The sequence below is a fragment of the Coffea arabica genome, chromosome 11c (assembly GCF_036785885.1).
Source record: "Coffea arabica cultivar ET-39 chromosome 11c, Coffea Arabica ET-39 HiFi, whole genome shotgun sequence".
In the NCBI taxonomy this organism is placed as follows: domain Eukaryota; kingdom Viridiplantae; phylum Streptophyta; class Magnoliopsida; order Gentianales; family Rubiaceae; genus Coffea; species Coffea arabica.
In genome coordinates, this window is record NC_092330.1 from 39,447,842 (window position 1) to 39,470,439 (window position 22,598).

At 35.9% G+C, this 22,598-nt stretch overlaps 2 protein-coding genes across 4 annotated transcripts; both read left to right on the forward strand.

Moving 5' to 3' along the window:
- The first annotated feature begins 1,661 nt into the window (after positions 1 to 1,661).
- LOC113717054 (chaperone protein dnaJ 15) lies at positions 1,662 to 9,593 on the forward strand. 3 transcript variants are annotated; one of them, XM_027241701.2, is made up of 13 exons: positions 1,695 to 1,801; positions 1,914 to 1,943; positions 2,055 to 2,306; positions 2,904 to 3,027; positions 4,734 to 4,816; positions 4,899 to 5,010; positions 5,087 to 5,191; positions 5,305 to 5,355; positions 7,926 to 8,015; positions 8,103 to 8,211; positions 8,343 to 8,491; positions 8,582 to 8,635; positions 8,896 to 9,593. In XM_027241701.2, the coding sequence occupies exons 3-13, from the start codon at positions 2,179 to 2,181 to the stop codon at positions 9,127 to 9,129; spliced, it is 1,239 nt and encodes a 412-aa protein (XP_027097502.1). In that variant the 5' UTR covers positions 1,695 to 1,801; positions 1,914 to 1,943; positions 2,055 to 2,178; the 3' UTR covers positions 9,130 to 9,593. The 3 variants fall into 3 exon arrangements, with proteins under 3 accessions (XP_027097501.1, XP_027097502.1, XP_071927118.1); XM_027241700.2 differs by lacking the exon at positions 1,914 to 1,943 and having other exon boundaries at positions 1,662 to 1,801; positions 2,057 to 2,306; XM_072071017.1 differs by lacking the exon at positions 1,695 to 1,801 and having other exon boundaries at positions 1,805 to 1,943.
- Positions 9,594 to 20,651: 11,058 nt separating this feature from the next.
- Positions 20,652 to 21,928, forward strand: LOC113716561 (zinc finger protein GIS3-like). The gene has a single exon (XM_027240946.2). The coding sequence runs from the start codon at positions 20,949 to 20,951 to the stop codon at positions 21,609 to 21,611; it is 663 nt and encodes a 220-aa protein (XP_027096747.1). The 5' UTR covers positions 20,652 to 20,948; the 3' UTR covers positions 21,612 to 21,928.
- The last annotated feature ends 670 nt before the right edge of the window (positions 21,929 to 22,598 follow it).

Genomic DNA, 22,598 nt, shown 5'->3' on the forward strand with positions numbered 1-22,598 from the left:
TTTGGGACATTTTAGTCTCTGGACTCCTATATTGTATACCAATTTGCACTTTGGATCCCAAATACCTCTCTTCCCTTTAATTTCTGAAAATTTTTTTTGTTATTGTTTAATTTGATTTTCCTTCTATGCCCTTGCAACATGCAACTATGTTGCCCCCATTTGGATTAGCTGCTTTTAAAATATTTTACTGTAACAGTATATATAAAAAACTTTTGTTGTAAATGTTTTTGGATAAATTTTTGGAATATATTTTTGGATACCTTTTGAAATTAAAAATTTTTTAGAATCCTTTTTTAAAATTAACCCTACCACCGCCTCTGCGGCTCTACCCACTATAGTCACCACCCCCTCCCTCATTCTTTCTCTTCCCCCTCTTTTTTCGTCGCCACCGCACCCTCATTTTCCCCCTTCTCCAATCTGGCCCCTTCCCCTCTCCCCATCGCAATCTAATTAAAGTCAGATTGGAGGGGGAAGGGAGAGGGGTGGCGAGGAAGAGAGAGGGAAGAGGAATAGAGGAGGATGAATGAGAGTAAAGGAGAGAGAGAAAGAAGAGGAAGGAGGCGGACGGAGAGGAGAAACAAAGAAAGAGGAGATGATGGTGGATGGTTATAATAGGTGGAAGATGTTGTAGAATTTTTTTTTTTTTATATTTGTGAGTTATTTTTTATATATTGTATGGATGAGGTATTTTGGAGTTGTTTTTATTCGTATATTATTGTAGCATTGTATTTGAAAAACATGTGAATTCAAACGGTTTTGGGGATTCCATTAGCCATCGCACTTAAATGGGATAGTTTTAATAGTTTAAGAATTAAAGTGTCCTAATATATAATTTAATGATTAAAGTGAAAATTGAGATTTAGTGAAAGAGTGCAAAGTGAATTTAACCCTTAAATCCCCCTATATGCTTAGAATTTTGTAGGGAGGGGAAGGATTAATTGTACATATCCTTTATAGTTCTCATATAATACACATTCTTACAAATTTAAAAGAAATCTTCATATTTCATCCATTTTAAAAATATTATTAATAGTACCATACTTTTCAACTAACTTATAAAATATAATTAACCTTTGACTAATCATACTCAATGAATAGGGTTAATCTCATTTTATTCCCTTAAAGAATACCTCATTTTTCAGTTTACTCCATAACCTTTAATTTTGCTCACTTAACCCCCTTTAGGACAAAATTGCCCTTACATTATTTTGACTTTTCATTTACCTTGTTTTCCTTTCTTTTATTTCTTTTTCTCTTTCTTCTTTATTTAATTATTCCTCTTTCCCACAAAAATCTTCACCTTAATGATTGAAATTAAAAAGAAGGAATTGCGGAGATCTATCTTCTCCTTAAATGATTAAAAAAATATTCAAATCACTTTCCTAAAATACAATTTTTTTAGACTTTCAATTCTTTTAATTTTGGGTTTTTCTCTTTCTAGTATAATATATACGTAATAATATTCTATAATAATCTCGTCCCCCATATAACTATGAATTAAAAAAAAGAAAAAAAAAGTTCGAGTTCCTGGTTTAAATTTCCCGAAGTTTTAAACGAAGCAGTTGCTAACATGCACCATCGCACGGACTCATTGACCAGTTGTTGTCTTCATAAATCATATTCCAACCTTTTTCTATAGACAAATTTGACATTTTCAGTCCAAAAAAAATTTAAAAAAGGTCGAAAAAGAGGAAATTATTTTTAAAAAGAAAGAGATGACGCATGCTTTCCAAGCTTTAGCTTTGAAAAATTAAAATTTCATTTTTCTTCACCGAGGAAGAAAGCTTCCGTGTTTCATCAGGTAAATTTTGTCTCCAGAACCCTAAGTTACGTTTACAGATAATTGCAACTAGATCTTCTTAGTACTGTTTAATTCATTGAATTTTCAACAAATTTGCATTGGTCCCGAGAAGGAGAGATCCAAAATTTGCCTTGAATTTAGCGTAAGTATGATTGTTTGTTTGCTGGACTGTTTTGCTGGCAAATTGTTTAACAATTTTTTATGGGATTTGTGTAAAAATTGATTTGCTTTTGTCTGTTATTTTGTCGACAAGAGGGCTTTTTGTAGGACGAATTGGAGCCCAAGTGCCTGGTGAAACCTCTGTGGAGAAAGTTAGACAAGAAGGGATTTTTGGAGGAATAGGAAAGGAAAGGAAAGGGTTGTAGAGTTTAAGGGGAATGGCGGGTTCGAAGATGGAGGGGCCATCGGCTCCGGCGTTGAGGAGAGACCCTTATGAAGTTTTGTCTGTGTCAAAAGATTCTTCTGATCAGGAGATTAAAACTGCTTATAGGAAGCTTGCTCTCAAGTAAGTAGCTTTTCTTTCTCTCTTTTTTCCCCATTTAACCTTTCCGCTTCCCTGTTTTCTTGCGCTAAAGTATACGAATTTATTCGACACTGAATTTGTTTCCAGTTTTGTGGCAAAGTGTATTGTGAATGTAATGCAAGATCAGGAAGCCGGAAGAGTTGTTATTATCTATTTATTTTGATTTTGACTGCTTGTTGCAATGCGGAAATTAATATGGCTGCTAGCTGAATTCTTGCTCAATGAACTTAATTATATCAATCAACTGTTAGGTTTAGCAACTGAATGAAAACTAGGTTGGTCTGGTGGCGCATATCAATATGTGATTGTACATATTTAAACTTCTCGTTGCTTTCCAATTCGCTTTGTCAGTTGTGAGCTCTAGAAACTTTAGCTTGCTGGATATGTTGAAATGGATCTGGGTTCTGGAGTTTGGTTTTTGCCATCTGAGTACCCTGGTTATTGGTCAATGGTGGGCTTAAGAATTTAGATTGTTCCAGGGCATCTGATATCAATGCATTTAATAATGTCGATGAACAAAGAAATCTTTTTATAGAGGTCATATTAAAGCAGGTAAATACTAACCTGAATGCTTGACAGGTACCACCCTGATAAAAATGCTAGTAACCCTGAAGCATCTGAGCTTTTCAAGGAGGTTGCATATTCATATAGCATCTTATCAGACCCTGAAAAAAGAAGACAATATGATAATTCAGGATTTGAGGTACTTTCTCTGCATTCCAACTGTATATTTCATTATTTAAGTTGCTTAAGACTGGTTTTAGTTGAGTACACTGCATGAATTGGTAGATGGATGCTTACACACACCATTATTTAATTGGTTCAAGTGTTTTTGTTGCATTAGGTTTTGTTTGATTCAGTTTTCTTTTGGTTACTCTCTTCTGGTTGTCTTTAAGCAGTAGAGCTTAATTTTCTGGTCATCTTTATGGATTAGAGCTTAAGAAGCATTAGGACCTAGATTAGGCAAAGAATTTCTCTATAGCTTTGTTCACAGTGGCAAATTTTTGGCTAGACAGTTAAGTGTCCACCCCCCGGGGGGGGTGGGGGCCCAAGCCTCTTTTAAATATCAGAATTAATCAAAAGCTTTAAAGTCAGTTTGATGTTCTATCTTCCTTCTTGTTGTTTTTTCTAAACCCATTAGCATTTTGCATCATAAAAATGTCAAAGCATAGGTCTAGTGACCTAATTCTTTTGCATGACTAATTGGTAAATGCATGTAAAAGTTGAAGTATTTTAGGATTTTTGGTTTTGCTGCCTTACATATAATTATAAAGTTGCCATTGTATTATGATCTTTTAACCCTTATTTTAGGTGCTTTTGGAATGACTATAAAAAAGTATGCACTCATTGTTAGTGAACTAATTGCTGTACCTTTCCATGTCATGGTTAACAATTCAAAACCTATGCATCAAAATCCCATTTTAAGTGGTGAGTGACTCTAAGATTTGTTAGTTATGGTGCAAGGCATTAAGCTGCATAGTTATGCATGTGGAGGTGAAGGGGATTTGGATTGACAGATAATGTGTCCTATTAGCTGGTATAAATTTTGGTTTTTCATGAATTTGTGATTGTTATGCCTATTGGTGTGTCATCTATCTAGAACTCAAGGGAAGGTTAGCTTTTCATTTGGTGGGTCATGTCACTAGGCCATTTAACAGTCTTGATGAGGTCAGTTTAAAAATTTTGACCTCATTTAAAAAATGTTTTTTTTTTCCTTTTTCCTGCAACTAATTTGCAGTTCACCTTGGTCTTTATGCTTTCTTTTTCAACACGTGATGTTGAGGGAGCATATTTAATTCAGAGATTTCTAAGGCCTGTATCTGTTATATGTACTTTAAGACTCGCTATGTGTCTTTTATACTATCACCAATGGTTTTGGAATACTTTTTTGGTTTGTATACCTACAAAATTCATTTTTTCAGTTTCTATACCAAAATTATTTCACAATCAAGTTAATAGAAAGATTAGCTTAGTAAGGGTAGAAGAAACATAGTATGACAAGCCGCTCACCTTCTTGAAATGGTGATGCTATTTATGGATGCATTGAGATGGAATCTAGTTGCATTTGGTATGTCCTGTAGGGCTATCAGCCCATCAATCTTTTAGCTGAGCTTTCTTCGTGTTGTCTTCTGGAGTACAATGTATGTTTATACTTTTGAGCTTTACCTATTTGAAAGTGATACTTAGGCCTTAGTCAGATTCATGCTGATTCCAACTTTATCCTTTATCTATCTTGCTGAGTTGTGTGCCTGTTATTTACATACATGCATGAATGTAAAATTATTACTGAACGCATCTCTTTACATACATGATATTTATACACGATTAAACAAGTTTTGGCTCAATACCCCTTGCCGTCTATTGGAGTCTTATGTATAATGGTCTAACATGTTATATTGGTTCTGAAAGGCACTTGATGCTGATGGAATGGATATGGAAATAGATCTCTCCAACCTTGGAACTGTCAACACAATGTTTGCTGCATTATTTAGGTGAGATTCTGTCAAATTAATTAGCTGCCGTGTTACCCTTTATGGTTATGTTTTCCTTTACTTGATTGTTTGTTTTGAATAGCAAGTTGGGTGTTCCTATCAAGACAACTATTTCTGCTAATGTTCTTGAAGAGGCTTTAAATGGGACTGTCACAGTGAGGCCTCTTCCCCTTGGGACCTCAGTTAGTGGGAAGGTGGATATATTTTTTTGTTTTATATGGACAGTCAGCTTGAGTTTCTGCAATTTTGCTTAATTTAATTCTCTTGCAGGTAGAAAAACAATGTGCTCACTTTTTTGGTGTAACTATTAGTGATGAACAAGCAGAGTCTGGAATTGTAGTTAGAGTTACTTCAGCTGCTCAAAGCAAATTTAAGGTAGATAGAGATTGGAAGCATTTCCTATCTATCCAGCTTTATCTTTTAATATGAAATTGCTCCAGTATTGGAGAGCTGACAGCTGACAATGTTGCATCATTTGTAATTTTCAGTTATTGTATTTTGAACAAGATGTGAATGGTGGCTATGGACTAGCCTTGCAGGTAATATCATTTTCTTTTTAATATATGCCTGCTATTTTTCCTTTTACTTAAGGTTTTTGTGGAGAATTTGTTACTGCATTTGCCAAAAGATCTATAAATGATGTATATTGTGATAAATGGCAAAAGTTGTCAAGTTGCTTTTGCAGTTATGTATTTGACTTTATTGTTTAGTTTCTGAAAGGAGAGAAAGGTGAGAAAGGGGTAGACAGGCAAATATGGTTTCCTTGACTATCATTAGCAGCAAATATGTATTTTGACATATGATGGCGTATCATTTGATTCAACTTTATGCCTCTAGCCTCACAGGAGGGTAGTTCCAAAGCTACCACATGGTATGAAAACCATACAAAGGGTGTAAAGTGCAAGTTATGATCAAAGATGCTCCTTGTTTTGCTGCCTGAAATCCAACTGTTGAAACTGGAATAACGTGGGTTGTCACAGTGAATCAAAGTTTGTCGTTGGTTATTACACCTGCAGTATTAGTGATTGGAATATTTGTATTAAACTAGTTAAATTAGACAAATTTTATCATCAAATGGATGACAGACAGTTTATATGAATTTTCCTAGTGCATTAGTTTGATACTTAGAGAAGGGAACAATAAAGGAAAAGAGAAGGAATTGCAAGTTTCTTCTGACATGTCATCCTTTTTTCTTCATGATCAGGTTGCCATCTGTGTTCAAGGTGATTGTTTGACAAATTGTTCATCACTAACTGTATTTAATTGATAACCAGATCATAAACATTATAGCTATTAAAGTCCTTAACCATATTTTTGTTCTAGAATTTTAAGACTCATGCTTTTGCTGAGTATAGTTGAGGTATAGTTGAGCAGATATCATTAGGTAATCTCAAAGCTTTGCTGTTTCTCAAATCATACAAACCACAGACTATTCTTGTTCTTTGTGCAGCTTATGTACAACCAAGTAACTGGACATATAGCTTTAGAAAAGCACTGTACGATACCTGTCTGACTTTGTATCTGAATTCTTCTGGAGGTTTCTCAGCTATGGACGTAATTGCTCTCCTTATTTGTTTTTCAATATTCATCTATATACCTATCTGAAACAGCAAAGTATAGAATGATCCATCTCTAGTTATTCTGTCTGAGGAGTCGACTAGTTCCAGCAATGTTCTACTGTAACAAATCTCAGTATGCTTCAGATTATGCTTATTGAGCAAAAGAGAGGAAAATAGAAAAGAAGAATAAGGAAAAACATTTAACTGCTGTTTGACATCCTTTGGAATCAAGATGCCTTTTTTTGAATCGTTACGAAGTGTGAAAGGGTTCATTATTTTGATCTAGCTGGAACTTGGTTAATCTTTTTTTTAGTGATCAGCATGCTTAACATATTTGTGGGTGTATAGTCATGGTTATGGCTAAGGATTTATCTGTCACTACTGTCGATTCCACTTGGAGAGGATAATTTGGTTGACCTTATTTGTTTAGAAATTACTGATTAATTTTAAAATGCATATCAATGATTAATCAGCAATATGATAAACTTGCAGTTGATTCTTCATGTCTTCCATATCAGTAAAATCTCAGTAATATGTAATATGAATATGATTAAGTAGTAATATGTGTTAATATTTCTCAAGAAAGACAAGGTGAGAAAAGAAAAGATATAAAGTGGTTTTGCAGTATAGATTAAGCACATCAATGTTATTCAAGAAGCCATCTTGGCCATTGGAATGACCATCCTTTGTCATCCATTACTATTCCAGCTTGCTGATGTTTGCAAACATATTTTTGCATGCTGTTAGGTGACAATTGTGGACAGTTGATTTGTCTTATGGTTCTTGGTGTCTAGTTTTACTTGGACCTCTTCGTCTGTACTTCAGCATGACCATCTCAACTTGATCTTCATTCCTCTTGTACATTTCTGTTTTCCACATTTTATTTATTCTCCAACTTCAACAGCCTTCCTCCTTTGATATGCCATTATGGGTGGTCTGCATGATGCTGGAGGAGGGAAACACGAATTTCTGTAACTAATCTTGCCAATGCTAGTTCTGAGCTTTTAGCCGTTTTTTCGTCTATTTAGAGGAAGATGCTTTAAATTTGAACAATTCAATGCCATTTCAATCTCTTATCTAGTTTTGGGTTTGTGAATGGATTATTCTTAGGTTTTCTTAGCTTTCTGAATGTTGTATTTCAAGCTTGTTGCAGTTGACAGTTGAAAAGATGGGAGAAAGCTAGGTTTTAATATTATTTAAGTTTTCATTGGTATTGTTTTCTGGTTTAGATATTATAGATTGATAGTACAGCATGATTAGTTCTCTTGAAACCCTTTCTGATAGCTATAGGAGTTTTTATGATGTCCAAAATGTTTCTTTGACATTCAAGGAGAAGGAATAATTTAGTATTCTTAAATTTGGTAGAATATGGTGTCAGATATAGCATAAGACCAAGTTTATCAGTTTTAATCTGGGAATAGTTGTTATTATAAAGCCTACAAGAGAATATGATGGTCCTTTTAGATAGCTTTTGTTGTACTTGGCTAATAGCTTACATCATTGTTAATATCCCAAATTTACATGAGGTTATATTATATTGGCATGTGCAGGAAGATAGTGAGAAGACAGGCAAGGTGACATCGGCGGGAATGTATTTTTTGCATTTTCAAGTGTACAGGATGGATACAACTGTAAATGCGGTCTGTGAATTTCATATTTGCTTTTTCCATTATATACAATGACTATACCGTGATAGAAACTTATTAAGATGTTTTCTGGTAGTTTAGTTGGCAATGGCCAAAGATCCTGAAGCTGCATTTTTCAAAAGGCTGGAAGGCCTTCAACCTTGTGAGGTCTCAGAACTCAAAGCTGGCACTCACATATTCGCCGTTTATGGTTGGAACTGCCTTTTTTTAACCTTTAAACTTTTATATCCTTTGATGCTTTTGCGTTTTGGGTCAAAACTTTTTATGTATAGATATTTACAAGTAATAGAGTAAGTTCTAAAAGTTCAATTGATTTTTCAGGAGATAACTTTTTCAAACCTGCCACTTATACAATCGAGGCACTTTGTGCAAAGTCATATGAAGACACGACATACAAGCTGAAGGATATTGAGGCCCTGATTTTGAGAAAGCGAAATGAGCTACGTCAATTTGAGACAGAATATAGAAAGGTACATCGCCCTATTTCACCTTCAACTGTTTCAAATGCTTGTCATCAATTATATATGTGCATTTTCATGTGTTCTATTTCATGTTTGTAGGCATTGGCACGCTTCCAAGAGGTCACCAATAGGTACAGTCAGGAGAAGCAAACAGTAAGTTCCCCCCTCCACCTCCCAAAAAAGATAATAAGTAAATAATCAGACTTTATCGTGTATCACAATGAAGCATTGTTGTAGTTCTTACGATTTAGAGCATTGGATTTGACCAACTTACAGCCAACCAATACAGTGTTTATGACATTAATCATTTTGCCATTTCTTTTCCTTTTAACATTATGAGATATTTTAACATTATCCTTGGCAGCTTTTAATGATCCTAGCTTATGAGATATTTTATCTTATGCGTTGCTCAGGTTGATGAGCTGCTTAAACAGAGAGACACCATCCATTCCTCTTTCACTGTTGCAAGATCAGTCATTACTGCTGGTGGTAGTGGTCATTTTAGTAATGGAAGTAGTAGTAAATTTCCTTCAGAAGATTTTAAGGCAGACAGCCCTGGAGAAGATAGTAGCTCAGATTCCAAGGATAAATCGGGAAAGAAGAAATGGTTTAATCTCAACCTTAAGGGGTCTGATAAAAAGGTCTGATAGGGACTTGAGGGAAAATCTTCCTTTGCTTCTGAGGTTTGGAATTCCTTACTCGCATGCAAGTGAATTAGCTCCTCAGTCGCTGCCTGCGAAGTCACTTAGCTTGCTTGTTGGATATATTTCTTTTGCTTGGGTCCTGCCAAGTTTTATGGCATGCGCTAATCAATTGCATTGAGCTGTCGAAAGGTATCAAGGTTTGTGTATTGTATCTTTATTCTTGTAGCAAACGGACTTGAAACATTAGTCTCTTAATTCATATAGCTTATAGGAAAAGAATTGTGAAGCTTGGATCAATAGTTGCTTGGGGTGGTTGTAACAGTTATTTTTTACCACCAAGTGAATAACTTTTGCAGTCGATTTGCAGTCTTGAGCATTGTTTGTGCTGACAAGGTTGTGTTCCATGGAAATCGTGGTGATGAGAATCTGGGATAGTTTCCTTTGCCGTCTTCAAGACGTTTTTATTAGTCTCCTTATCACCTTTCTCAAATTGTCAACCAATCATCTCCTCCTGTACTCTGTTGTGGATTGCTGATAGTTTCCTGTGCTGTATTTTCTGTCTTCTCCCCCATCTTCTCCGCTCTTGTAAGGAATAAAAAGATAACTGGAGTTACAGCCCCTCCAACCACTCCCTCCCCCCCCCCCCCCTCCTGGGGCACCCCACCCACAAAACCAAAAAAAAAAGAAAGGAATTAAAGAACCATGTAAATCTTGTATTAAATTATGCATAAAAGTCATAGTTTGCTTTCTTTCCTATATCCAAACAAGTCAGACTCTAAATAAAGCAGGACGGTCTCTTTAGTTTCTGCTCATTACTCTGTTTGGAAGGGGGGTTTACGTGAATGCGTGACTGATAAAGTTAAAGAAGGATTCTGAGTGGAAGCTGAAAATTTTGGCATTGAGTTGGCAAATTTCAAGCCTCAAGGTGGACTCAACGCATCTACAAACTTGAGCGTTTAACATGTCCCGACTGATCAGATGTGAATGTTAATTATTTGAGAACCATAAACTGTCACTAAAACCTACTTCCCTGAACAAGACATGCTGTTTTGTTCATGGCTTCCACACAGCCTTGGTGAAAGATGCAAGCACCAATCATCATCAGAGAGGATCACGCAAAGGAGATTTGTAATGACATAATTCTATTCCCATGATCGAGTGTAGAATTATTTTTTACCAATTTCTTGGCCGTCCATGTTAGTCTGTTGACAAGAAAGGAATAAAATCATAGATGATGGAGGCTGTCATTAAATGAATTTGTGCACAGGGCTCTTACTTGCTTGATTGAGTTCATAAAACATTTGACTGCCTGCATTTTTTGTCGTTCTTGCCTCTGCTGTTCTCCTCCCCTATTTCTTCATCTTTTTAACTGGTGTTGGATGTTTTGTGATTTGTCTGTAGGCCACACAAATGGAGCCTGAAACGGACTAGACCGATTTAGGTGGCAGATAAGATTGATTAATGAACTCATTGGTGCCTAATTTATCAGCTCCACCTACTAAGCTAAAATCTAGGGGCTAATAGCTCAGATTTGTTTAGTGCTGTCTGGTAGAATCAGTTGTCTAGGCCTTTTCCTAGCCATGCATTACTATATTCTGTTTTTCCCGAGCGGATAGTTTAATGACTGGCAGAGAAAGCCCATTTCCAAGGACAATAATTAGACACAACAATTAATATAATACCAACTACTTAATACCAACTTGCCAAAATGGTTCATTTCTTTATACTGATGCAACCTGAAAGGGTCACCTTAGCTTATCTGGTCTGAGACTCAGGTATTTCTTGGGGCTGAAAAAACTAAGGGAAACTTCCAAAAACTTCAAAGAAAGAGTGGAATGTTTATCTTATTGGGCTATCTGTTCTTAAAGAAACTTCATCATGTAATGAAGCAAAATAAGAAAGCCTAATTAAAGTCTTTCCCTAAAGACGATTCCCACCTGCTTAAGAATATTCATTCCATGATCCATATTCACGCTTGAAGGCTACCATGTTTAGATTCTCTCTCTTTTTTTTTTTTTTTTTTTTGCCGACACAGGAGTGTCCGGATCAATGCTTACGGGGCCCGACTAATCCCCTGCGGCCCCATGTTTAGATTCTCTCCTTTGGCTACAAAATTAAATTCAGGCTTGAAATTAAGTAGTACATCGGGTTGTAATGTTCCGATGGTTTACAATTCATATGCAAATAAAATATGAATCAAGTTAAGGGCCATCCATCTAAGCCATGTGTCTTGCCGCATTATCCTCCAAAATATGACAGGGCAAATTGCACTTTGAGCTTGATTTGAAAAAAAAAAAAAATTGGCCATAAAAGAAATGGAATATCTGAACAGAGAAAATTCTCGTGAAAATATTTTGTCTATAGTAGTGCTGTTTTAAGAGAACTTTTTAGTTAAAATTTCGTTTATGTCAATAACAAGAAAAACCATGATTGTATGATCAGCTCCGTATCTATTTCTTGATAAAATATTGATAAGAATAGGAGTTTTTTTTTTTTTTTGGGATGAAATCTTACAAAAAGAAAGAAAAGTAAAGGAGGAAGAAACTAATAATTCGGTGGCATGACATGGAAAGTCGGGTTAAAGAGGAAGTAGTGCAATGTACAGCGTGGACGGCAGCCTGTCCACGTGTCGGAAAAACGTCTAGAAACGAAAGACATTGTACAATTAACTATAGTGATTTAAAAAAAAAAAAGAGAAGAGTATCCAATTAAAGAAATCAGGATTAGGAATTTAATAGGTGTGTGACATGTGCAGATGTCTCCCAACTAATGTGGCTGCGTTACATGTTATGTGGTGTTTATGTAGCCGTCTAAGTGTCTACTTTATTGGCGACTCCAAGCACATTTGTTTTGTCTCACTGGTTGACCGATTCCCACTCTAAATTCACGGGAGAAAAAAAAAAACTTCTTCTTCTTTTTCTTTTTTTAAATTATTTTTCCTTAAGATATTTATTTGAAAATTTTCTTATAATTCTTTCTTTATCTCCAAAATAAGAGAGGCATAGAGTTTTACGTGATGTTGTGTTTAGTCCTCAAAATTGTTGAAGGGTTTTTTTTGTTCTTTTGTTTAGACAAGAATCTCATTTTCAAAGTGTATGTGAGAGAGGTTGGGTGATTCGGAAGTAAGGAATGTAAATGAAAGGTTTCAAGTTCGAATACTTTCACTTACACTAGTAAAAGAAAAGAATCTCATTTGTAAGCTGTACGTGAGAGGGGTTAGATGGCTCGTGAGGAGAGAATGTAAATGAGAGATTTCAAATTCGAATCCTTTCACCACTTACAATGTTAAAACAAAAGATTTTTTTTTTTAAAAAAAAAAAATGAATCCTCATTTTGAAGCGGAATGGAATTTTGGTGTGCCATGCATTTGAAGAAGGGCTTGACATTTGGACGGCAATTTGGCCTTCAGGCTCCATGGTTGTGGTTGCATTAATTAAGAAGGAGATGTATACATTAGATAGTGAAGAGGGAGGTCACTTCACAATTCACATGACTTAAAGCTAACTCCACCCATCATAAAACTTTATACTATATTAAAAGGGGAAGTAGGTAGTGTCACTTGGAATACATGGAGGGACTTATATCGAGTCATACCCACAATGTTTGGGATTACTTAAATATACTTTGAACATATCCCAAAAAAGGGATTGCAACTTGAAAACTAAGTCACAATTTGGGATTACCTTTCATCTTTTTAGATCCTTCCAAAGTAATGGTTGCAAAAGGGAACGAAGATGATTAGAAAGTTAATGGAGTTTGTATTATGACAGGATCGTGTCTCAAATAATCTCGTGTTTATAAATACATAAAATAATATGTTTCATTGGTTAATTTTCCTTGATAACTACAACTTGGGTGGGCCGTAGCGCGATTCGGGTGATCTTAAATGATAATATTGGCATCACTTCAATCAACAACAAAGAAAGCATGATTAGGGTCCCTAAAAGTGTTTAATATTAGATGGTGGAAACCATTCACAAGGAGGAAAACCCATTGTTTAAGGACAGTTGTAAAGGAATCAGCAGAATTTGTGAGGTTAAGTTGATTGGACTATGCTAGCACTAGTCAGTAGACGCTTTTTGCTTGCTTAATCAGTTTAGTTTCAATTTTTGCTTGCTTTCTTTTTCAAGAAATCAATGAACAAGTTTACATGCTACTCCATACTTAGAGCTAGTCCTGCTCTTCCACATACTTAATTGTGTGTATCAGATTGAACTTTGAGAAAGGACGAGGTTTTGTCTTTGGTGGGGCCTGTACCACCACATAGGCAGCACATGTGGTCCCAACACGGCCGATGTGATACGGGTCCTACCTACCAATTGTTTGGCCCAAGTAGTAACCAAGTCTCTCGGATGGATTGCAACTTCACATGTGGTTCCCTACATCAATGGAGGAACCATGTGCTGCTCTTCCTCAGTTCCTCTTTTTGGTTTCTCCTACTACTCACTCACCAGTCACCAGTCTTCATGGAGCCAGCTAGCTCTATATAATCTAGAGCCACTTGACTTGACCCGCTGCTCTCTCAAGTCTCAAGTCGATCTCAAGTACGTCTCAAGCCTCAAGTCTCAAGTCTAGCATGCATGTTTCAATTTACCATGTCAAACAAGCTTTGTATTTGTTTTGTTCAGTTCCTCCTGCTCCTCCGCTGGTCACAAGAAATGTGTTCTTTGCTTTGTTTAAGATGATGGCATTAATTAGATTAGAATTTAGATGATGATGATGATGATTCATCCATCACAAGAACTGTCGATTATTTGTACTGTATACGTACAGCCTGCTTGAGGTTGAGGTAGTTAGCTAGGTTGAGGGGTGTCAAAGTTTGATGTTGCAGTCGAATTTAATTGGGCACCAACTTATCCGGACATGATTACCCTACTTTAGGTTTGATCAAGCGTGTCTCGCCAAATTTGAATCCGGCCAACAAGTTTCACTGTCTGAAGTTTGAAACTAAGCTAATAAGATCGAGTTTCAATAGTCATCAGGGCATAATTTTTCAAGCTCGTACGTAGTAGTAGTATACTCTAAATTTGACCCGCCACTGCACCTATTCGTGTCCTGCTACATCAACTTTCTTGATGGAAAAGCCATCAATGAAGTGTACAACTGATCCATCATCATATCATTGATTCATGCAAGCACCCAAAAAAATAAAATAAAACGGGTGAATTTTTTCACTTAGCCACCACTTGCAAAAGGGTCTCGAGTCTTAACAACTCTTGTGAACTCTTCTTTAGTCTCTTCCCCAACTTTTTGAATATGACAACTCCACAGATTCAATTGATGAGATGAGAAGGTCACTTCACCATGTTTCCTTTATGAGTCAGACCAACTTCTTGAGCCCCATAGCGGGTTATAGTGGCCCAACCTCTCTTGCTTTGTTACTTGTAATCTTCCCAAGAGAGAGTGTGATGAAACAACGAAAGTGAGAAATCATTGGATCCAACATGAAAAGCAAAAAGTTGGTTAGGTTTAATTAGTATTAGATTTTGAAAACTTATGAGATTGGGATCCGGATAATCTAATGAAGTCTTGTATCTAGAACCATAATTTCAGGTCCCTAGGGCTACAAAACACCACCATTTCTTTGACCCCACTAACATGATGCATGAATCGTTGCACACCACTTTGCCATCTTAAACAATACTAGTGTATGGTATTACGTACTGAATTCACTTTACAGAACATTTATATATATATATATATATAGTAACTTGTCTTCTTCTAGTACGATTGAATACATGTATTGTTATATCTGAACCTAATTCACTGGATCATTTCTTGAAATACATTCTATATTGCAATCCAAAACCATATATATATATATATTACATACGTACAAGTATTAGACGCTACTCACGAAGACGATGTTTGTGAAACTACTACTGATTAGAATAGACAACTGTATATTAATTTCTTGCATGGATGCGCTATTTAATACTATGTGGCTTAATATAATATACCTTTCCCTGTAGTTCTTTCTTCATTGCTCGTTCTTAATCTTCCCACTTCTTCCACACACGGGATCCTCAGTGTCACTTTTTCAGTGACAACTCAGTGTCATTTCTATATTTATGCCAAGTATCCTGTTTATTTAATTTATCACGTGTTATTTATTTAAATTTCTTCTATTATCACGTGATAAATGAAATTGGCACTGAATTTGGCATCGAGTAGTGGCATAGAACTGCTTCTTCCATTCATTTTTATTCCTTTACTTAATCAATCAAACCTTAAATGCTAATAAAATGAGGGTTTTCTCCTTGCCGTCCATGAGTTATATAATCTTTACTTCGAGACTGTATTTATGTCGATGAGGCAGGGTTTGTTTAGTAGTACAATAAAAACAAAAAGAAATCAGTTCTCAGGCGCGGCTTGAGAATTAAAAAACCCCCCCCCCCCTTTAAAAAAGCCATGCAATGATATGCAAGTTATTGTGTGAAAGTATTTTAATATATGCATCAAGCTTGTATTAATTGGTTCCTTTCAAAAAAAAAAAGAAAAGAAAAGAAATGGTGGTGATCACCAAATTGTTTTGAGATGAAATGAGGATTGACTATATCTCCACTTGCTTTAAACGCCTCAAGCAATCATCATGACTAATTAAACAAAGAATCTAACGGTCGAAAAAGAGTATAAGCTTTCTTCGCCAAAAGTAAAAGAAATGATGCATCAGGCATTGGAGTTTTCTTAAATGGAAAAATTTGACTAAGTGAAAGAAGATACGCAATGCGAGACACAGTCGGAAAGAAGAAAGGAGACAATGGTGGGACATGTTTGGAGTTGTGGTGAAGACTTTGGAAGAGCTTTTGATTAATACAACTATGCTTTTCTAAGCCACCTTTCTCCTCTCTTCTTTCTTTATCTTTCTCGCATATGTAGTTAGTAAGATTCGGAGAGATCTCTCCTATGCTAAGAAACCCATAAACAATATAGATTTCAACGTCAATCACGCAAACATCCTAAACAATAATTCATCATCAACACGTAATGGTAGGACCAAATTTTAAGTTGCAACACCTGAACATTCATATCCTTCCAAACAAGTTATATATATATATTTATATATTATGTATGTATATATCTATATCTATATATATGTGTGTGTGTTGGTGTGTGTTGGGGTGTGTGTGTGTGTGTTCTTACATAAATATATTTTCTACACAGCTTCCCATGTTGACTCTAATCCCACAGCTGCCATCTTGCGTATATAATAAACCTATATACATATACGGTCGGACTCCCGTAATTCTGTGGTACAAATTAATTTTCAATGCGACAAAATAGTAAATAATCTAGATATATAAGTAGATTAATTAACCGGTTAATTAAAAAGAATAATAAAACAAAAAAAAAAGGATAAAAACGAATAATGATAAGTTGTTGGGTTTTTTTTTCTTTCTTGATTTGCCATGTACGATTAAAATCTTGATGATCCCACAAATTAGTTTCAAAGATTTTGTACTTAAAAATAATGACCTACTCTATGTGCTATGGAATAAAAGGAATTACCTGTTATAAGTGGGAGAGTGAAAAGCGGAGCGTTATTAATGTGAAACATATGAATAATGCTAGATACGCGGGATGGATCTGATAGCGACACGTGTGGGCCATGAAGAGGTGATGAAGCCTGGCCGACGGTGCTAGATCTTCGATGTACAGGAGGTTAGATAATCATGCTGCACAGGGTAATTAACCATCATATTCTTGCGAGACTGAGTTGGGAGAGACGATCGATGGAAGGTTTTATTAGGGAAACTCTTGTAAGGCTGCATGCATGGGATGTTTTGACTTAGTGCAAAGTATGATAATTAGGTTTCGTGACCGAGAGAAAGTGAGAGAGATTGGTAGTTGGTGCGTGTCGGCCCTGATATTTAAGCCAATGTACTGTTGAAGTGAAAGAGAGGGGAAAATGAGTGTTGAGAATTCATGGAAACAAGAAAGTTTCATTTGGCTTTCTTTTTTTGGTTATGAAATTAAGTAGACTTTTCAACAAATGACAATATATTGATTCATATATACATCCACAGATCAGGTTTGCTTTGATTTTTTTTCTCCCCTCTCAGATGTGGGTTAATCCTTTTCTTTCCAGTTTTTTTTTTTTTAAAAAAAAATAGAATGAAGATGCGATTTAAAAAGCGGAGAAGGGACAAGGAGATTAGAATCAAGGACATCTAACTTTTTTCCACAAATAATCTTGTGCGAGAAGGAAGATTTAAACTTGAAAAACAGCAATGCTTTATGTGTCTAGAGCAGAATCTTTCTATTCATCTCAATCCTTCCAATAAAAAAAAATGAGCGAGATTAATTACAATTTACTAAGGCTTAGTTTGGGAGTTTAGGATAGAAAAGAAAAGGGGGGGAACTTAAGTTATGAGAGAAGAGAAAAAAAGGGATTGTTATGTTGTTTGGGAGTTTTAAGAATTAGTAGAATGATTTTGGATATGAAAGTCATTAAATATTTGTTCAAAATTTTTTTAAGGATAAAATAGGTATTTTAAAAGAATTTCACAAGCTTCCTCAAACTTTCTCTCCATTTCTGTCCAATTTGGAAGAAAAATTCGTACCTACTATTCATCCTCCTGAATCCTCCCTTTTCCTTTCTTTTCTTTTTTACTAAAAACTCACAAACAAGGAAAACTAAACTTTCTCTTCTTTCCCTTTCTTTTCTGTCCAAATCCTCAACTCCCAAACGAAGTCTAAGACAATAGAATATTAATGAGCGAGTCCTAGGTTTGTAATTGAAAGAAATTAATGAATTGAAGTAGAATATATTGTTTCCTTTCGTGTGTTTCTTATTGTTTATTATTCATAAAATTTTAATGTTACTTCCACTGCGTGATTTTTTGTGCTAACAAATGGTATTTGAACTCTAGATTTAAGAGTTTGATCCTGGGGTGTGTGTGCTATCTGAAGGGCGTGCAAAGTTTTCGATAGAGGAGCCTATACAATGGAAGGAAACAGAGATTGTGGTAAAGTACTCATATATTGTAGAATTAAACTACAAGAACTCGTCTTGGAGCATTCATTCATTGATTGAAATGAGGAAAAAGTGACCCTAATTAAACAGAGATCCAAAAAGAGGGATTCTGTTGAAATTATTGGTGTTGTGCTAACACACCCTAAATGGGTGGTGTGTTTTTCTTGAAAAAACAAAAACCCTACACTCGTGCTATGGCTACAGATTACAAATGGTTGGATTTCATAATGCCTGAAATTTGCTTTTGTGTGTATATATATATATATATATATATATATATATATGTATGTATGTATGTATGTATGTTTGTCTGTATGCTCATTTGTATTTACATATACATCTTTTCTAAATTTCTTTCACTTATTTGTTTTTTATCTTTGCTGAAAAAATGGCAAGACGAAAATATATTAGCATTGGTTTCAAGTAATTGCTGCAAATATAATTGGATACATTTGGCAGAAATGCACTTAGGATTGATACTTCGTCTTGTAAACAAGTAAAGTTACATGCACAACAAATTTTTTGAAGTGCATATTTTAATCTCAGTATGTGACAATATTCTTATCATCATGAAATCGTATAAAGTGCTCCTACCAGTCCTATGTTAAGAGTTTTGTAGCAGCACGTAGTTGGAATCACAAAGTGGAGTCAGCTGAAGAGACATGGGCATCACGGTAGCTCATTGGGGGTCGTTCCACCATATGTATCCAAATTCAGGATTATGATAATAACAGAAGACACAGAGGACTCAGAAGCTGAATTTTAATAGATGATTTGTTGTCCTATGCGAACTTGTCAACCTCTAATTGGAATGCTCAAATGTAGTTTTTGGTTATCTAGTACTTAGCTTAAGGCATCCATTAGCTTATAATATTGCGGGATACATATTTAACCACAAGAATGTGATAATTGAACATGCTCATATGAAGTAGGATCTAATCTATTACACTTCTTACTTTCATGCATTAATTTAAAATTTTGTACTTGAAAAAACTTTATCCAAGATCCGCATCCTGTATTTTCATAATAAGGAAAGAAAAAAGAGACCCGTTATTTTAATAATAAGGAAAGAAAAAAGAAACCCTTTAAGATGAGAGAGGAAACCCTCTGTATCAGAATTCTTTATGATGTAATTATCTAGGTGCGAAGATGTTTCATGTTGTCATGAAAGATAGAATGTCAAAGTCCAAAGAAAAATCTAATTCTTTTTTTTTTGCTCTCGAAAGAAAAAATGTCAAAGAGCTTTAGCTTGCCAAATGCTATTTTGATTTTTCAACTTATATAATAATATAACGAAAAACTTGTGAAGAGTTTTTTTTTTTTTTTTTTTTTGGGTAAGTAGGAAGTTTTAAACGCCAAAACTCTTATTTACACCGGAGAGAAATGACTATAGAAGAACTACTCTAGGACAAAAATTTCAACCTAGTGACTCAAAATTCCATCCAATTTAATTTTAATAAATATGGCTATATTCAATTTTGCTGTCATCACAGCAAATATAAGGTAGGAAGTAATTAATCTGGAAGAAGAATGATAATCTTTTCAAATTTGTGAAACACATGAGTGACTTCTTAAAGGATATTCAAAACCATGTACATGTGTTTGGATGTATAATTTCAGGGGAAGGGGATCTTAATCATTTATGCTATCCAAAACTGGGGGGGAAAAATGAATTTCTTGATTTGAGATTTAAAAAGGCCTTTCAAGAATCTCTTGAGCTAATTTCCCAAAGAGCTCCTGTTTCTCCCCATCATGCTCTTTGCACTATTTCCCCACGATAAAATTAAAATGTAGACCAGCACCAATATCTATTTATGGATTTTCAATGATTTCTAGGGGGATCATTGTATTTTCCGTGATGATGAAATTGGTATCTAGCTTTCACTATTTTCTACACTGACCAAGAGACAGTGATAAACAGCTAAGTTATTATCATCTGTTGTGTGGAATTGAGCAATGGAGAGCAAGAAAACACTGATTACCCAAAACATTGTACAAATCCAATCATTTGGGTGATCAACCACCCTACAAGTTTCACATGCATCACATTCTTTAACCCTAGTTCTACGCGCCCACAACATCTAAATTTACTAGTACTAGTACTAATTAAACATCTAAATATAGCACATCAGAAGAAAATTACTAAACCCTAGTCCCAAATCATCTAATCACTCGAAAGCACACCCTATAGTAAAATTGTCCTTTAACAAAGAATTAATAATGCCATAAAAATCACCCTCACTTCCAACCTACCACACCCCCCTCTTCCTCCCCACAACCCCCCCCCCCCCCCCCCCCCCCCCCCCAAAACACCACAAATGAAAAGGAGGGAAAAAAAAAAAAAAAAAAAGGAGCCCAACAAGCAAGACCTCCTCGTAGGAGGGCATTCTCGTAACTTCACACCAGTTGAAGTGCAGAATGGGATTATAGGATTAGAAAATATCCAAAAGACAAGTGCAATCCCTTGGGTCCCCAAGTGTTCTAGGGTCGTGTTCCCAATTTTACACTCCTTGGGATGTCCGCAACCATCTCTCTCTCTCTCTCATTATTCTTTATCTATCCTTATTTCTTACTTCCCACAACAAAACTTTAAACCCTTTTAAACTTGTATAAATACCCCTCCACACATGCAACATCCCCCTGAAACTCCTCAAGGCTTAATCCAACATCGTTCCATTTTTCCATTCTATCCCCTTCCTTAATTGCTCCTAGCTGTCTCATTTTCACCTCCAAACCTTAACCCTTTCTTTCTTCTTCTTCTTTTTTTTTTTTTTTTTCCCTCTCTCTCTCTCCATCTCATCTTTGTCTCTTTTATCCAAGCATATATACTCTGTATTTGAGTTGTATGGCAGAGCTAGAATATCAAAGTAAACCTAGTAATAATGGACGTTTAAAACTCTTTGGTTTCAACGTGACAGATGAAGAAGAGGTGGATTCAACTAAAACACCATCAGGGTCACCGGATTCCGGGGGTTTTCCGGCCTCCGACGGCCGGAAGTACGAGTGTCAATATTGTTGCCGGGAGTTTGCCAACTCACAAGCTCTAGGGGGCCATCAAAACGCTCATAAGAAGGAAAGGCAACAGTTGAAACGCGCGCAAATGCAAGCAAGCCGAAACGCTGCTGTTTCATACATGCGAAACCCGATAGTGTCCGCCTTTGCCCCGCCGCCTCACCTCCTTGCTCCGGCTGGTTCCGTGGTGGTACCCGCTGCTGCTCCAGCATCTCCTTCGTGGGTTTATGTTCCACGCGCCGCCCCACCCTTCCACGTGTCCCACGGCTGCGTGTTTCCGGCTTCCACGACTGGGAGAGGTGTAGGGAGCGCATCGTATGCTGGCAGTGTAGGAGATTCTAGCTTGACGAGCGTAGGGCCTCAACAAGTCAAGGCCCACAATGGCAGGCATGATGGGCCCTCGTTGAGTAGGTTCTCTAGAGCAGATGATGGGCCCGGTTTTGATGAAGCATTTGGGTTGGATTTGCATCTGAGTCTCGCTCCAGCCGCGCCGTAAATTTTAGGCTTGACCTGGCTCAATTGCCTGAGGTTGGCATTATATTCAGCTAGATGACTTGGTTGGGTCATCGGTCGAGCTTGGCTTGGTTCGGCTCGCTAATTTGGAAAAAGCTCATGTTAATTTATCTCGAGCCAAATCCTGTAAATTTTCAGATTTATTTATTTATTTTTTTTTTCTCAGGGAAAATTTTTCTTGCTTGTTTTGCTGAATTACTAGTTTCTCCTTCCAAGATCTACTTTGGTTTGTAACCAATGTTGTACGTGCATGTAAATATGTTTTCCAATGAGAAGTAGGGTACAATTTTTCACAACAAATATAGCCCAGGAACTAAATATGATTGCATAAACATTGCCTAACTTGATTATCTTCATATTCAAAATGGTTTTTATTTTTTATTAATTTATTTTAAGTGTACGTGAAAGGTTTTGAACTCGGCACCTCTTACTTATACTCTCTCCTCAATACCATCTAACGGTCCCTCGCAGGTGTAAAATAGTATGATTCCTTGTACTTGAGTAACCGCTATATTTTAATAGTTCTACGATTGCAGAATAAAATGAATTCTGGAGCTCAACTGTAGATAAGGTGCCATGAGTCTTTAGTGTTAGCTAGGTTAACTACCGGATTATTAAAACCATATTTCTGGTTAAGTATTTTCTTAGGATAAAATAATCCAAGATCACTATATATGTTAGCAAACACGAAGACAAAAATCTTGTTAGATTTCGCCATTGAATTTGAGTTTTCTACTCTTTTTTTATTTTTATTTTTGAGGTCTTCATGCTTGGTTTCTCCATCTCATTATACAACTTTAAGCTCCTTCGAAACTAGGATTATTCATCTAAATCCAACCTAATCGCTTGTCTTCCCTTCTATTGTAACCCCATCATTTTCATGGATGAAATACCTAATCTCCTTCCGCTTTGTTGTTTTGCATTTGATTAAGTAGTTCGATTCTGGAGGGGTTTGGTACTTAATTAATTG

Coding starts and splice junctions, on each gene's coding strand:
- LOC113716561 (XM_027240946.2), top strand. CDS start 20,949: ATGGCAGAGCTAGAATATCAAAGTAAACCTAGTAATAATGGACGTTTA.
- LOC113717054 (XM_027241700.2), top strand. CDS start 2,179: ATGGCGGGTTCGAAGATGGAGGGGCCATCGGCTCCGGCGTTGAGGAGA. Junction 5,011..5,086: donor GGACCTCAGTTAGTGGGAAG/GTGGATATATTT, acceptor ATTCTCTTGCAG/GTAGAAAAACAATGTGCTCA. Junction 5,356..7,925: donor GCTATGGACTAGCCTTGCAG/GTAATATCATTT, acceptor TGGCATGTGCAG/GAAGATAGTGAGAAGACAGG.